This window comes from Nannobrachium achirus (assembly GCF_963921795.1).
Source record: "Nannobrachium achirus genome assembly, chromosome: 11".
Lineage (NCBI taxonomy): Eukaryota > Metazoa > Chordata > Actinopteri > Myctophiformes > Myctophidae > Nannobrachium > Nannobrachium achirus.
Window position 1 is genome coordinate 56,647,609 of NC_137820.1, and position 14,183 is coordinate 56,661,791.

Here is a 14,183-nt window from a genome sequence, read left to right on the forward strand (position 1 = left end):
GTGAGAATAATGTTACTGCCAGCAAATTACTTACATTTTTGCCCGACAATATCGCCGGGACGGTGATGTGTTTATTTTTTGGACCACGATGCTTATGAGGCGATTTTAAGACCACCCAACGTTATTCTCCATAGAGACCCATGAGGAATGAACAAGTGACGTCATGACTTCGGTACTCTATTGCAGTGTTTCTCAACCACTGTGCCTGGGGACCTTTGGTGTGCCCCTGAGAAGGGTCAAGTGTGCCCATTGAAACTGCTTGAAAGCCATTATTGTATTTATCATTTTAAAAATGATTTAAACTAGTGAAAACAGCCGATCGGTGCGAGGCGTTGTGTGCTTGTAGATCTGCTGTTTTCACTACTGTTGTGCAACAGCCTTGTATGATGAAGCAGGGCTTTACTTTGCAAAGAAACGTACAAATTTGAAACTTGGAGATACAAGGTTTCTTCCCGACAGTGACGATATTTACACCCCCGTATTATGTTGGCGTGTCCATGGATTCTTGGGACATGAAAAGTGTGCCCATGCAGAAAAAAGGTTGAGAAACACTGCTCTATTGAGGAAGGAACCTCTGGTTAAAATGGGAATCCTTGCTACCGTCTTCTATTTACTGAAAATGCCAAATGTGTCCAAACAGATGTGTCTGTTTGGGGGCGTAAAGGACCGCAAACAAAATGCTACCGCTACAGTAAGGCTGAACCAAGATGGTTGAACGTTGAAGTTCATTGTAATGATGATGACTTGACGTCAACACACCAGTAGCAATGAAACCACTACAATGTCTTCTCTATTTTTCTTTCTTTTTCTTTTTTCTAGAAAAGGGGAATTGTTTTGGGGGGCAGCATTTTCTATAACACACACATCTTCAGTCAGTTTCTAAAAAGTATTTTTTAGTTGTTGTTTTTTCTTTACACTTAGTACAAAAAAAAGACATCTCTACCCGTTAGTGCTTTGTTTTTTTTTAAGATACTATAACATAAATAAACAATTTATTTTCAGTGTTCAAACAGACAGTTCCAGTGTGACTGGAAAGCTAACATGCTCCACCATTATTCCAGTTGGCAGCAGAGGGCCTATATAGCGAACAGAACTCTCCACTCAGCTTTTGGTGTGCCCCCCCTCGAGGAGGGACACCGTACAAAGTGTTCTTCATTTCTAACAGACTTCCAAACATATACGAGGGGGGGTCAAACACTCACTGCCATCTCCCGCCCCCTCCCCCCTCCCTCACCATCACCACTTTAGTGGAAATAAGACAAAGCTCTTTAAAGTTTTCACTCTCTCTCTCTCACTCTCTCTCTCCATCGGCCTCTCAACAGTCTGTCATATTGACCACCTCACAGGTCGATGTCTTTTCTTTTTCCAATGCAAAGTCTCTTGCAAACACAAAGAACTACAATTCCCAGAGTGCAAAGCACAGTTCCCCCGTCGAGGGCACCATACGATTTCCTTGTAGTCCCAACTTCCACCACCACGGATGCGTCAGTACGTTGCGAGAGCCGCGCGCCTCTGTGAAGTCCGTAAAGTTCTGGGGTATTCATCTGCTGATATTTAGCCTTTTCTTTTTCTTTTTCTCGTACTTTATCAAAAGAAAATATAGATTCTGCTGTGCAAAACAATGCCACGAAGAGCTGATAGTGTAAATTCCATTCCGTTTGCTTCTCAAAAAAACCCTCTCAACCGTTCCAGGAGGAAGGACTTTTGATCGGCTCTGTCTCGGGGGGTCGTTTGTTCCTCGTTTACTGTCTCGTCCCCTTGGTCCCGCATCCCAAAAGGGTTCCAAGTAGTCAACCTCGCTTTCTGTTTTTTTTTATTTGCAGGTAAACACCTCCGTCCGCTCGCTGCACGTGTTGCACTTGACGAAGCAGCACCACTGGAACTTACAGTTGCACTGCCACACCTTGGTGTACTGGTGCGTGTTGTAGCCGCGGCCGCAGCACATGAGGTCGCAGCCGTCCGTGTGCAGCGAGGTGCGGTTGCACAGGCGCCCCTGGGTGCCCACGCTGCCCGTGGAGGTGTCCTCCTCGCAGTAGTTGGGCGACTTCTCGATGTAGACCAGGTCCGTGTCCATGGGCTTGCGGTAGGTCTGCTTCACCTTGAGGTGGGTGGGCTGCCGCAGGCGGCTGGCGCGCACCACCTCCACGTGCACGGCCTCGTTGTACTTGTCCTTCAGCACGTAGCCGATCTCGCGGAACTTGGGCAGCGTCGTCCAGCAGGTCTTGGTGGTGCAGGAGCCCGAGACGCCGTGGCACTTGCATTCCAGTTTCATCCTCTCCTCCAGGACCTGGGGGAGGAAGAGGAGGACAGAGAGAGAGAGAGAGAGAGAGAGAGAGAGAGAGACGGCATGGCTTTAGAGACGGAACAAATCCACAGACGATAGCTGAGCACTATAACTATACAACAGGGGTCTTCAACGTTTTCAGGCCAAGGACCCCTTAGTTGAGAGCGAGATGAAGCAGGGACCCCCACAACCTTTTCATAGATTCCATATAGTTTCATTGTTTGACAGCACAATCGTCAGTGTATTTTGGATTCATGTCAATTTGTGTTTTCAGATATTTAACCACTTGAGCCGTCATTACTTAATAAAACTTGACGTTTCACTCTGTACTCTGTACTACACCAAACCTCTTTGCCGAAAATAGACAATCTACAAGCTCACAACGCCTCGCAGCGCGAGGCCTTGTGAGCTTGTAGATCGGCTATTTTTGGTTCTTATATGATGCAAACAAGATTTCTCTATGGGGATTTTCAAACCAAAAAATACTTCCGCCCAGGGTTAGCGGGAGTGACGTCAGGACCTCGGTACTCTATGACAATGCCAGTGATGGCAGGTATCGTTGAGGTCACTTTCAGATTCAGATTAACAAAACACTTTAGTTTCTTAGAATTGAATCTATCCAAATTTACAGGACATGTTCAACATGTTTACAGAGGGTTTGTGGACAGTGGACACTCACATCACTATCATTATATAGTAGTAATTGCGGTTATATTTGTCATTCTAGGCGTGTCTAGGCCCTTAAGACAAACTAAAAGAATAAATGGTGACAAGATAACAGTCGTCAACAGAAGGTTGATTAACTGGGGCCCTGCAAATCAAACCACAAGTCAGAAACCACACTGTTTCACCATGTGTGTCATGTCGTTGACATGTTCCTTGAGGGAACAGATGTTGGCATGAGGCTCTGAAGAGCCTTGTGTTCTTTAGAAAGGGTTTAAGGTCAGCATCACACACCAACGCACCCCTGGTTTGTTTTCACTTCAGTACTCCAATATACATGGGCGATGACTATTATTATTATTTATTTTCTGAGCGAAGAGGACATATTTATTTGAATTGAACGTTCGGTTTATTAATGTCTTAACAGCGTTTTCGAGCGCATGGTGACTGAATACCGCCTTTGTTTTTGGGGGGGTTAATATTAAGTGGAAACGGATGTGTAGTAAGTATCACAGGAGACCTTTTTTTTCTTGTTTGAATTCTTTGAGTGCCACGTTAATATTGTGTTAATGGAACGACGTGCACATGCAGTCCGCGTCCAACACTTCTAGGAAGCGATGTTTCCTAAGCCACACCGAGAGCCCTTGTTAGTTCAGCACATTTTTATGCCGCAAATGGCAGCATTTACATTTTGAGGGTCAAACACTCGCAGAGTGCAGAGTGACAGACTTCAGTGAGGTGGACCAAGGCGTGCATACATGAAATTCTAACAGGGTGGCCGATGCCAGCGGCTGTACGTCGGGGGACATGCTATAGGCCAGTGGTTTTCAACCCTTTTCACATCAAGGTCCATTATTTATTCGGCATTTTGAGCCACGGACCACCGTTTGATGACATTTAGCCTCTCAGACCCAAAGAATATTTTGTTATCGTTGGATACGATTTTGTCCACAATTCCATGCTGTATGGATGAGATAACAGACAAGCAAAATAACAATTCTTCTACACATTCCCTAATTCTGTAGACTTCTTGTAAATTAAGTAATGCAGATGTTTAACAGTAATTTGACCAAATGAAGGGTCCACTTGGTTTCATTTTATGTTCTCAAGAGTTAGAGATCTATAAGGGTCCAATTGGTTACCAACTCTCCATCATTTAGCTGGGGACAACCTGGAAAATCTTATTCTGTGATTTTACTCTACAGTACCTTCCAAAAATACACATCAGTGTAAGAGGAAATAATGTGTATCCGTCTCGTATTCAGTAACCATTTACCCAAAACAGTTGATCTGAATGCTGACCATTCTGGTGTACCCTACACCAGTGGTTCTCAGCAGGGACTCCGCAGACCCCCAGGGGGTCGTTGTCGTTGATGGGGTTCCAGGGGGTCCCCAGATTGACAGTTAGGAACCAAAAGGACCCTTAGGGGTCTGTGACTCAGAGAAGAGTGGCATCTCAGACTTAAATTAACACTGGGGGATTCATAGCATAATGCAGTGATACTCAAACTCCGGCCCGCCTGCGCTAAGCCCTAAGCGTCACATCCTGAGCTTGTAGATCTGCTACTTTTGCTAGTTTTGAATTTGAATGAATGCTGAAAAGTAACAGTTTTGGACATACGGTACAGTATGAGGTTTCCACCCGACAGAGACGAACTCAAACTACACTTCATTAAGTCCACCATTAACTATTTACATTTGGACCAGGAGTCTACAAGCAGGGCTTAAAGTTCTCCGTCCTGGGGACGGATTTCCGTCTTGAGGAGTCCCTAGGGGCTATTTAAGAGATCAGAGCAGATTCGCAAAAAAATTAAAAAGTCGAGCCGTCTGCGCTAATTATTTTTATAGCATCAGTTCCACTGTGGTGCGTTACAGAGTGCTGGTGTGTCATGTACTTCTAATTCAGTTCAGTCCAACTACTTCCTGTAAGTAGACTTAAAAATAAAACCAGTAGACGTGACTTGACTGTTGACTTGATCAGATTACGGTAGCTCTTATTTTGAAATCCGCTCGCTGTACTGGGAGGAAATGGATCTGTTTGTTAGCAAGGTTGTTGCAGCTGTACAGGGATTCGGGAAGCTAGTAGCTACGACGATGCACAACAAAACATCACGTGGATTACTCGCAATAGTTAGACTAAAGTTCATATTTATCATAAGAATAGAAAATCATGCTCCTATGGCTTAAACGATGTACACCGTGTGTTAAACCTTTGGGACCTCCGCTCCGCTGCACTGGTGTTATTATGTCATGCTGCAAAGTAATGGCCGATTTGAGACGTCGCTCTCTCTGTATGGATAGCAGTGTCCAAAAGAAATCACAGGAATAATGGAAGTCACTGGAGTTTTACGCCATGTAAACAGCAGGTAGGCTATATTATCTAAAAGTGTGTTTACAGAGAAGGCCGCCGTAATTGACAATACATGTTTGCTTACGTTATCTTGCATTAAAATAGGCAACGGAACACTTGTTATGTTTGCAAATCAGAAATTCGAGGGTATTTATTTGTCACTAACAAAAGTTATCCATACAGATGCTAATGCAATACTTCGGGCCGGGGTGGTGTTTCATTTGGGAACGACGCGACGTCATATCATGATTGGTGTTCATGGCAGTAGGCGGAGGTTTCTCCACTGCGTCGCATTGTTTCTCTCATAACATTACCCACGTGTGGTATTGGTTCAGTCAGCGACAATATGGAGCGGTTAGTTTCGTTGTGAAGGAACTCAAGGAAGGCTGCTCAGCACGGGATGAAAAGGTTGACACGGGCTAGCCATTCGCCATTCAGGTCCTGGTGTCAGAAATCTGTTATAGCCTATGGCATCAACGTTAAAATGACGTTTTTCAAGCGGGAGGGGGGGGAGGGGGGGTTGCAAAATACATTTCCGTCTCGGGATTTTTTTTTTTGCTTTAAGCCCTGGTCTACAAGACTGAAGAGACCTGTTTGATGAATGCCATCATAGCATTTAAAGGACAACTTTGTTTTCTTACAGCAAGGGTTCATAATTTTAGATTGTAATAAGAGAAAAGAATGTTCAAATGTTTTCATTTACTGCTTTCTACCGTTTTAGCGATTTTAATGATTTAGATTTCAGTGGGTGGAGGGCATGCGTGGCATGGCTAAATATGTCTTTTTAGACCCAAGACACACTGCAATCGTTCATGACTTACTGTATGGGGGTTAGTAGGGTTACTGTAAATAGTAATAAAGAAATTGCCGGCTTATTGTGTCTAAAAAGCCATATTTAGCCACTTGTACGCATGCCCCCACCCACTGAAATCAAAATCCCTAAAATCACAAAAACAATAGAAAGCAGTGAATTAAAACATTTTAACACTGGTCTTTTCTTTTCTCTAATTACAAAACCTTCACAACATCCCATAATGAATTCAGGCCTACTGTATAGGCAAGGCACTCATTACGTACACATTTAACTTTCTAAAGAGAGTCCAATCTTATAGTCCAATTAGCTCGTGTGGGTCGTTATTTTTGAACTTTGCGTCTTCCATCTCTCTCCAGTCGCATAGGGCAAACCTCTGCCCTGAGCCGGGCTAAATCCCCCGTGGGGGCATCTGGGAAATATTGCCACAGCGTCCGCAAACATTAAAGTGTCAAGACTTGAGGCTAAATCCTTGTACCGTGGGAGGAAAAACTAGAAAACCTCAAAAAAACTACAACCAGCGATATCCTCCATTTGATGTGTTTTAACTATTTTGGTGGGCAGAGGAACAGAGGAGAGTGGGGGATGGGGCTTTGAATGGGGTACATTAACACCTCTCTTAACCCTCAAATACCGGTAACGCGCCCGAGACGCGTTAGATTTGTACCACCCATTCAGGCCGGGAACACATTTTGCTGTTTGGGAGGGGCTTACAGTACATGTACAGTATGTAGCAACATATTTGTTTTGTAGGCTAATTTCTGATTTAGCCCTATTCTATAGGTTAGGCCTAAATGGGTTAACCATTATTTTATACTTTAGCTATTGAAAAATAGCAGATATACAAGCTCACAGCGTGGCACCGAGTGCCGCGCTGCGAGCTTGTACATCTGCTATTTTTGAAAAAAAACTTGAAAATGTGTGCAAGTCTTTGAATATCTTTGACCCGATCTTTGACCCGACTTCTAAATCCTTCCTCTAAATCAGTGGTTCTCAAACCTTTTCACGTCAAGGACCCCCAAAATTACATGTATTACATATGGCATATGAAATATGGCGTTCCAGGGACCCCTCAGAAGCAGAGATTTGAGTTTCAAAAGTCTGCTTTGAAAAATATATATTGAAAAATGTGCACACATTTTCACGATCTCTTTTTTTTTGCATTAAATAATTCTAGGTCTAAACGGCTTAATGGCCCTGTACATGACTCCTTTAACCCAATTAAAGGAAGCTGGCAGACATGGCTGTGTACTTGTTGCATGATGAAATGTACAGTTTGGTTGGCAGTAACAGGGCATTTTTCCAGTGAAGCTTTCTTTCCTGGCAGCTCGCCTCGTGGTGCAGAGCTTATGCTGCTAGTCATCATTTCTATCAGACAGGAATATACCAAATAAATAAAAATTAAAAAAAAAAAACAATACAAAGTTGCTCATTAGCTGGGTTGGATTCATGTTTTCAGATACGTATTTAACCACTTGAAACGCCAATACTTTAACTTGACATTTCACTGTACTTAGTCTGCTCTTATTCCCCTCTACACCAACCGTCTTCGCTAAAAATAACCGCCTCGCACTGCGAGGCGTTGAGCTTTTAGATATGCTATTTTTGGATAAAGTTCTCAGGATATGGACACTAGGATTCAAGTGGTTGATAAAAAAAAGGAGAACGGTTTTGGAGTACCCGCTGTAGTAACTCTGATGACACCCTAGGGGACCCGGACCCCCTGTTGAAGACCCCTGTAATAAGAAATAGATCTAAACGCTTAGATCTAAAGGCTATTTTCACCATTTGTCTTGGTAAGACCTTAAGTGGTTGAGAAAAATGTTGTACAAAAAGGAACCTTGCATCCATGCATTCTGTGGTCAGGAGGGGTCCTCCATTTGGGGACATTTGATTGAAAAAACATGAGCCCCCCCCCCCCCCCCTCCCTCCTCTAAGTAACATAAAGGCCAGGGTCAACTGACAATCTTACGTCTCGGATGTTGACTCAAAAAGGAAGAACACCCCCCAACCCCCTCAAAAAAAGGAATATGGAGCAAAAAACCGCAACGAATGCCTGGGCAAAGGAACCCGGGCCCGTCTGACGGACGCATGGAAACATTTACTTAAAGCGTGTCCGTCAAAAAGTCTCCGCTCTGTTACCAATTAGTCGGATGTGACCGGATTCCCCTCTTAAAGATCACTTGTCAAGACGCAGGGCCTTCCTCAGATGAAAGGGGGATAAAATGATTCACTGGGTGTTCCTGTTACGCGCACCCCCCCACCCCGCACCCCCCACCCCCCTGAGTTCAGTCACGGAATCCATTTGTGACCGTGTAAGTTAGTGTCTCCCTGTTGTTACTTATTATCAGTGATCTGCAAGTGGGGGTCCGGGCTGGGGACCCCTGTACAGCAGGGGTTCCCAAACCTTTTGGGCTCAAGGCACCCCTATAAATCTATCTTTCATCCGAGGCACCCCTACATTATATTCATAATTTTCACTCCCAACACCTGGGAGTAACATATTTTAGCGATTATGTTGCAAGGAAATCGTTGAGATAATAGACATTTTGGTTAGAACTGATTGAAAATAATGGTGTATTACAAGTCTAAAATGATACTACATATATTTTGTAAGTGTCCAAATAAATTCCAACTATTATCAAATTATCTCGCGGCACCCCTGGGCTGCTGTCACGGCACCCCAGGGTAGAGGACTAGAGGTCTGCGCGGGACTGATTTTTTAATCCCATTACCGCCCGCTCCCGCTTGATTTCTGACCACTCCTACCCGCCGCCGCAATGATTTCATTTTTGACCGCCCGCGCGGCCCCGCAGACAATTCTTGTCCACCCGCTCCCGCCCGCAACAAGCAAATTATGCGCATCCAACAGCCTCCCTCCCATAGAAGACACATTGAGATCCAAAACCATTACCAAACAGAATAAGTGCTGCAGACCTCTACCCCAGGGTGCCCCGTCACCCACTTTGAAAACCCCTGCTGTACAGGGAGGGTTCCAGGGGAGTTACCCAGCAAAAATGATAAACATATTCATTATTTCACAGATTACGATTTACAATTTAGGCCTTTAGCAGACGCTCAGATCATAAACTTCAGATTGTTTGCATTAAAGGAGTAGTTCACCCCAAAAATATAATTATTTTCTATCATTCACCCCGTGAAGCCTTGAATTCAGGGGCGTCACAAGGGAGGGGGGGGGTCGCTGTGAGCCTGTAGATCTGCTATTTTTCAATAGTTAAAGCACACAATAATCCGTAATAATGCGTTCCCAGTCAAAATGGTAATCCCCCTATGATTTTTTGTTTAGAAAATAAGACATTTTCTGGGTGAACTGCTCCATGAATAAATGGCATGGTGCAACAGGGCTACGGAACAGTAACTACACAGTACAAGGGGGAAAGAAACATGGAACTTCTCAATGTTCTCAACGGAGGCTCAAATGCAGTGTCTTCCGTACAAACAACATCCGATCGGCTCAAAAGGAAAACAGATTCAACACTCCTAACATAAGACGTCCGGCTGTCAAACCAGATGTTCTGTACCTCGGTACGGTAACATCATCTCTGACAGGTGGAAACCTGTGTCCAAAAATGTGACTTTTTGGGATTCAAATTCAAAAGCATCAAAAGCAGTGACAAGTTTAAAGCTTGTAGATCTGCTACTTTTGAGTGACGCTGAAGTTATGATCAAGTAGGGCATGAATTAACGAAATAATTAGAATATGAGGATAAAAGGTTTCTGTCCAGACAGCAACAATATATTTTTTTCACGTCTCGAGATGATACTGTCACATCGAATCGATTCGATTCAAAGGAGCTTTATTGGCATGAGAGAATATACGTTTACGTTGCCAAGTGTCAAAATATATTAAAAACAGTTGAAAAAAGGGGAACATGTATACAGTTGGAGGGGGTGTCAGACCTTTGAAAACCTCCTAATCCTCCAGAAAGCGGTGCCAGTTCTGGCTTATTTGGAGCAGGACAACATGGCATGCCAGGCAGCGTTGGCATACAGGCCCCCCCTATCAGCCTGCCTATTGTGGTTCCGCTTTCACACTTTGAATGGACGCAGTCAGATGGCAGCGACGTGTTTTGGTACGGCGGCGCGGGGAGAACTGCAATAATATCCTGTTCCTGGCTTGACACCCTTCATAATAAGTCCATGAAAAGAACCAGAGGGGTCGGGGGTCAGGGTGGGCGGGGGTGGCAAAACGTCCCGTTCGCTGGCAAAAGGCCCCGTTTTCTCCCAGCGCACCATGGGTTATTAAAACCCATTTAGGCCTAGAATTATTGAATGCTTTAACCAGTGAAAAATAGCAGATATACAAGCTCACAGCGCGGCACCGAGTGCCGCGCTGCGAGCTTGTAGATCTACTATTTTGGAAAAAGTTGTAAAAATGTGTGAAAATCTTTGAACATATGTATTTTCAAAGCGAACGTTTGTAACTCAAATTTTGCTTCTGGGGGGGGGGGGGGGGTCCCTGGAACGAAATATTTTGAGATAGGGGTCCGTGGCCAAGTACATATCATTTTGGGGGTCCTTCACATGAAAATGTTTGAGAACCACTGACAAATTAGTCTCTTGAGAACAGACTAACTGAGCTCCAGTTATGTGAAAAGGACCTTTTCTTTGATGATGGCGAGCCAGATTGCTGACACAGAAACATAGGGTTTTTCCAAAAACCTTAGAAGGATTCAAAAGACACTTATAGAATCGGGTCAAAATTCAAATTTTCATGATTTTTCAAAAATAGCAGATCTACAAGCTTGCAGCGCGGCACTCGGTGCCGCGCTGTGAGCTTGTATATCTGCTATTTTTCAATAGTTAAAGCATACAATAATGATACACAATGTGTACCCGTTCTAAATGGGTTTAATTAGATCCATTTGTCACCAAAGGTTCGTCTCTTCTCTTCTCTCGCCTCCCTTATCCTTCGTTGTCAACGGTCATGACATTTCAGCTGACAAGTAATTGTCATGGACTAGTTATTACAGATTAATGATATGACTGTGTTTTTGGGCGTTGAAACAGTGCAACGCATAAATAAAAAAATCACATATTTGCCTTTGGCTTTAGGCTTTGTAAACAAAAAGTGCAGACATGATAATAAATAACTGCCTTTTACAAGGCCTTACTGGAAATATACAAAGAAATGACCGGCAATGACTCGTACCAATAATCGAAATAAATAATGTACTATCACAGGCCATATTTAACAATGTAGAACTTTCAAAATAATACAGGAACATAGTGGAAATAGCCGATCTACACGCTCACACAACACGTAGCATTGCGACACATTGTATGTGTCGTAAAAAATCGACGTTTTCTTTTTTCCTCCCTCTTTGCTGGTCTGCCGACATGCTCACTCAACCCGGTTCTACTGACCCAGAATGCACCTGGTCATCAACCTCCCTAAAGGTTCCTGTCTCCCTCTTCTGCGCTGACGTCACTGGCTTTCGGTTGCTGCCTTTGTTCAATTCAAAAACACTGGTGATGTACAAGACAAACAAGGTCACGAAACCTCCCTTAACCTTCAGGATGTGATCTACAGTAGGACTCACCTTCGCCTGCTCATTATGCTAGGGACGGCACAGCAATTGCAATTTTCCAGATACTCAAGGTACCTGTCAAACTACTTCACTAGAGTGAGAAACGCCCACGGACACAACACCAGAGGGAGCTCCACCGATCTCGTTGCCCCCGAATTTGGCACAAACATGGGGAATGCCCTACCACCAGCCATCAAAAAAGTGTGAGTCCCTACCCTCCTTCAAAACCGCCATAACTGTTTGCAATTTTCAACTGGACCTACTGTACCGTAGATACAAGCCACCAGAAATTCAATCAAGCCCTACAGTAATTCCAAGAGTATTAGTATCAAACTATTAGAGTCAAACTAGCAATAGAACAATAACAATTGCGATTGGTTGTATTTTGTCGATCTGCTCTTCTATTGAGACATTTAGATCGTGTTCAAGTCTCATTCTGAGATGAATTTTGACCTGATGGTCAAGATTCAATTTAGCCCCCGAGCAAGCAGGCAGGCTCTATTTAGCTCAATGGTAAAATATTTCTGAAACCGGGTTCACATCTGGGGTAGAGAAGAGGAAAGTTACAGTCCTATCCTTTCACGCCGTTTCAAAAATAACAGATCGGGAACTGCATGGCCTGCAGAACCCTTTCAGTCATGAGATTTATATTTCGCTCCTAATCGCGGCAGAGATCATCTAACGCAGGGTGCGAGTCCCCTCCAGTACATCATGACACCCTGGCCAACGCTCCCAAGGCGTCTGTTTTTTTTCTTTTCATGTTTGGTGTTTTGTTGACTAGGCTCCATCGCAATTTGCTCTGATGTTAGACATTGTAAGTCACTCTTAGATAAGCGTGTCTGATAAATGTCTACAATGTCTTCTGTCACTAGCATTAATCTTAGGCTCTGGGATTACGAAGAGCAGACAAACACGTCCGCGGTGACGTTGCCAACGCACGCCTTTCAAATAAAAAGGACACCCCGCTAGGATGGAAATAAAATCTGCTCACGCTGTGATCAATCAGGCAGTGATCAAGCCATTAGGACCCTCGGGAGGCCACGTGCTTTCCAGCGCTCATGAAGACAATAGCGTTGCACGTCTTTAATGTCCCCCACAACGGCGAAACACACACACACATGCGCAAGCATGCGCACGCGCACGCACACACGCGCATACACACTAAAGCCCCTATCATAGCTAGGCACCGCGGTGATAAGCTATCCACCACGGTGTAGTCTTTTTAAGTCATAAAACTACAACATTGCGTCATTACTCGCGGTGAAGAGCTATCCACCGCGAACCCCGACACATCTCACTGTTTTTACTATCAGACAGATCAACCCATCACCCTGTTCACTGATTGGTCAATCTAGACCAGTCAGTCACAGTGATAGGACTTCACCGTGACTGACTATGATGGCCTCCACTTATTTTCTCACTTTAGGTGGATAGCTTATCACCTAAAGTTTGCGGTGATAGGCTCTTCACCGCAGACTCTGATAAGGGCTTTAGTGTGACATAGTTGTCACAATACTGGTTATCACAAATGGACTCTGTCGGGGGGGAAACCTCCAAAGCGGTTCTCAGGATCAAATTCCAAAGAATTAGCAGATCGGCAAGCTCGAGAGATGATTAACTTAACTCAATTAGCGCCGATCCCGAGAATACTCGTGAAAAATACTCGAGTAGCACATGCTGCCGATCCCGAGTATACTTGTGAAAAGTACTCTATTACTGTAACGGCGGTACTCTATTACCTGTTGGTGCGCGGAAGGTCCTGACACGATCGCCCTCGCCGATTCATCATCATCACGGATCCACGAGCACAAAATAGTAATCCCATAACATTGAGGCAGACGGGGAATCTCATCTTTAATGTCCATTATCTCAAAACAACACTTTTAAAGGGAAGATGGCAGTAGATTCTCGCTTATATAACACATGTTGAAAAGTACCGATCCGCCATTACACAACCAAATGTTGACGATGAACGCTTCCTGTGAATGACGCGATGACGTCAAACCGGAAGTGTTTACGCTATGGACTTCTGGCCTTCAAAATAAGACAACGGTCGTGGATGCAGCCTGCGGGAGGCACGCTGGACATTTTAATCCGTTAATTTCAGGAGCACTAAATGAGTTAATGTGCAACATTGTTTTCTCACTCAACAGTAAACAAACCAACATAATGTTTAAGTTTATCGAGAGTATCTGCACATTTCTAAAGTTACAATTTAAGGACTCTTTAATACCTCTAAAATGACCAGGAGTGGGGTAGTTGCTTTTTTTTAAATTTTATTAGAATTTCTTTCTCTCTACGCTCATTTGGCTGGCCTTGAGGCTTATGTATCGGGATGTTGTTGTGATGTATGTGCTCTTTGTTTCATGATTGTTCTGTGTTATACGGGTGTTTTGTTTTTTGTGTTTTTTGTTGTTGTTTGTTTTGTCTGAACTTTGATTTTATTGTATTGTATATTATGTTTTTTTGTATGTCTATAAAAAAGAAAATAAAGATATTGTTTAAAAAAAAATGACAAATCAA

At 43.8% G+C, this 14,183-nt stretch overlaps 1 protein-coding gene across 2 annotated transcripts in view; it reads right to left on the minus strand.

The window, feature by feature from the left end:
• Positions 1–1,813: 1,813 nt before the first annotated feature.
• wnt7bb (wingless-type MMTV integration site family, member 7Bb) overlaps positions 1,814–14,183 on the minus strand; it is a gene marked incomplete at both ends in the record, with an annotated part of 66,348 nt that continues 53,978 nt past the window's right edge. For both annotated transcript variants that reach the window (XM_080736658.1, XM_080736657.1), the window contains one exon: positions 1,814–2,287. In XM_080736658.1, coding sequence (XP_080592784.1) covers positions 1,814–2,287 — 474 coding nt within the window. The remainder of the gene's footprint in view (positions 2,288–14,183) is intronic.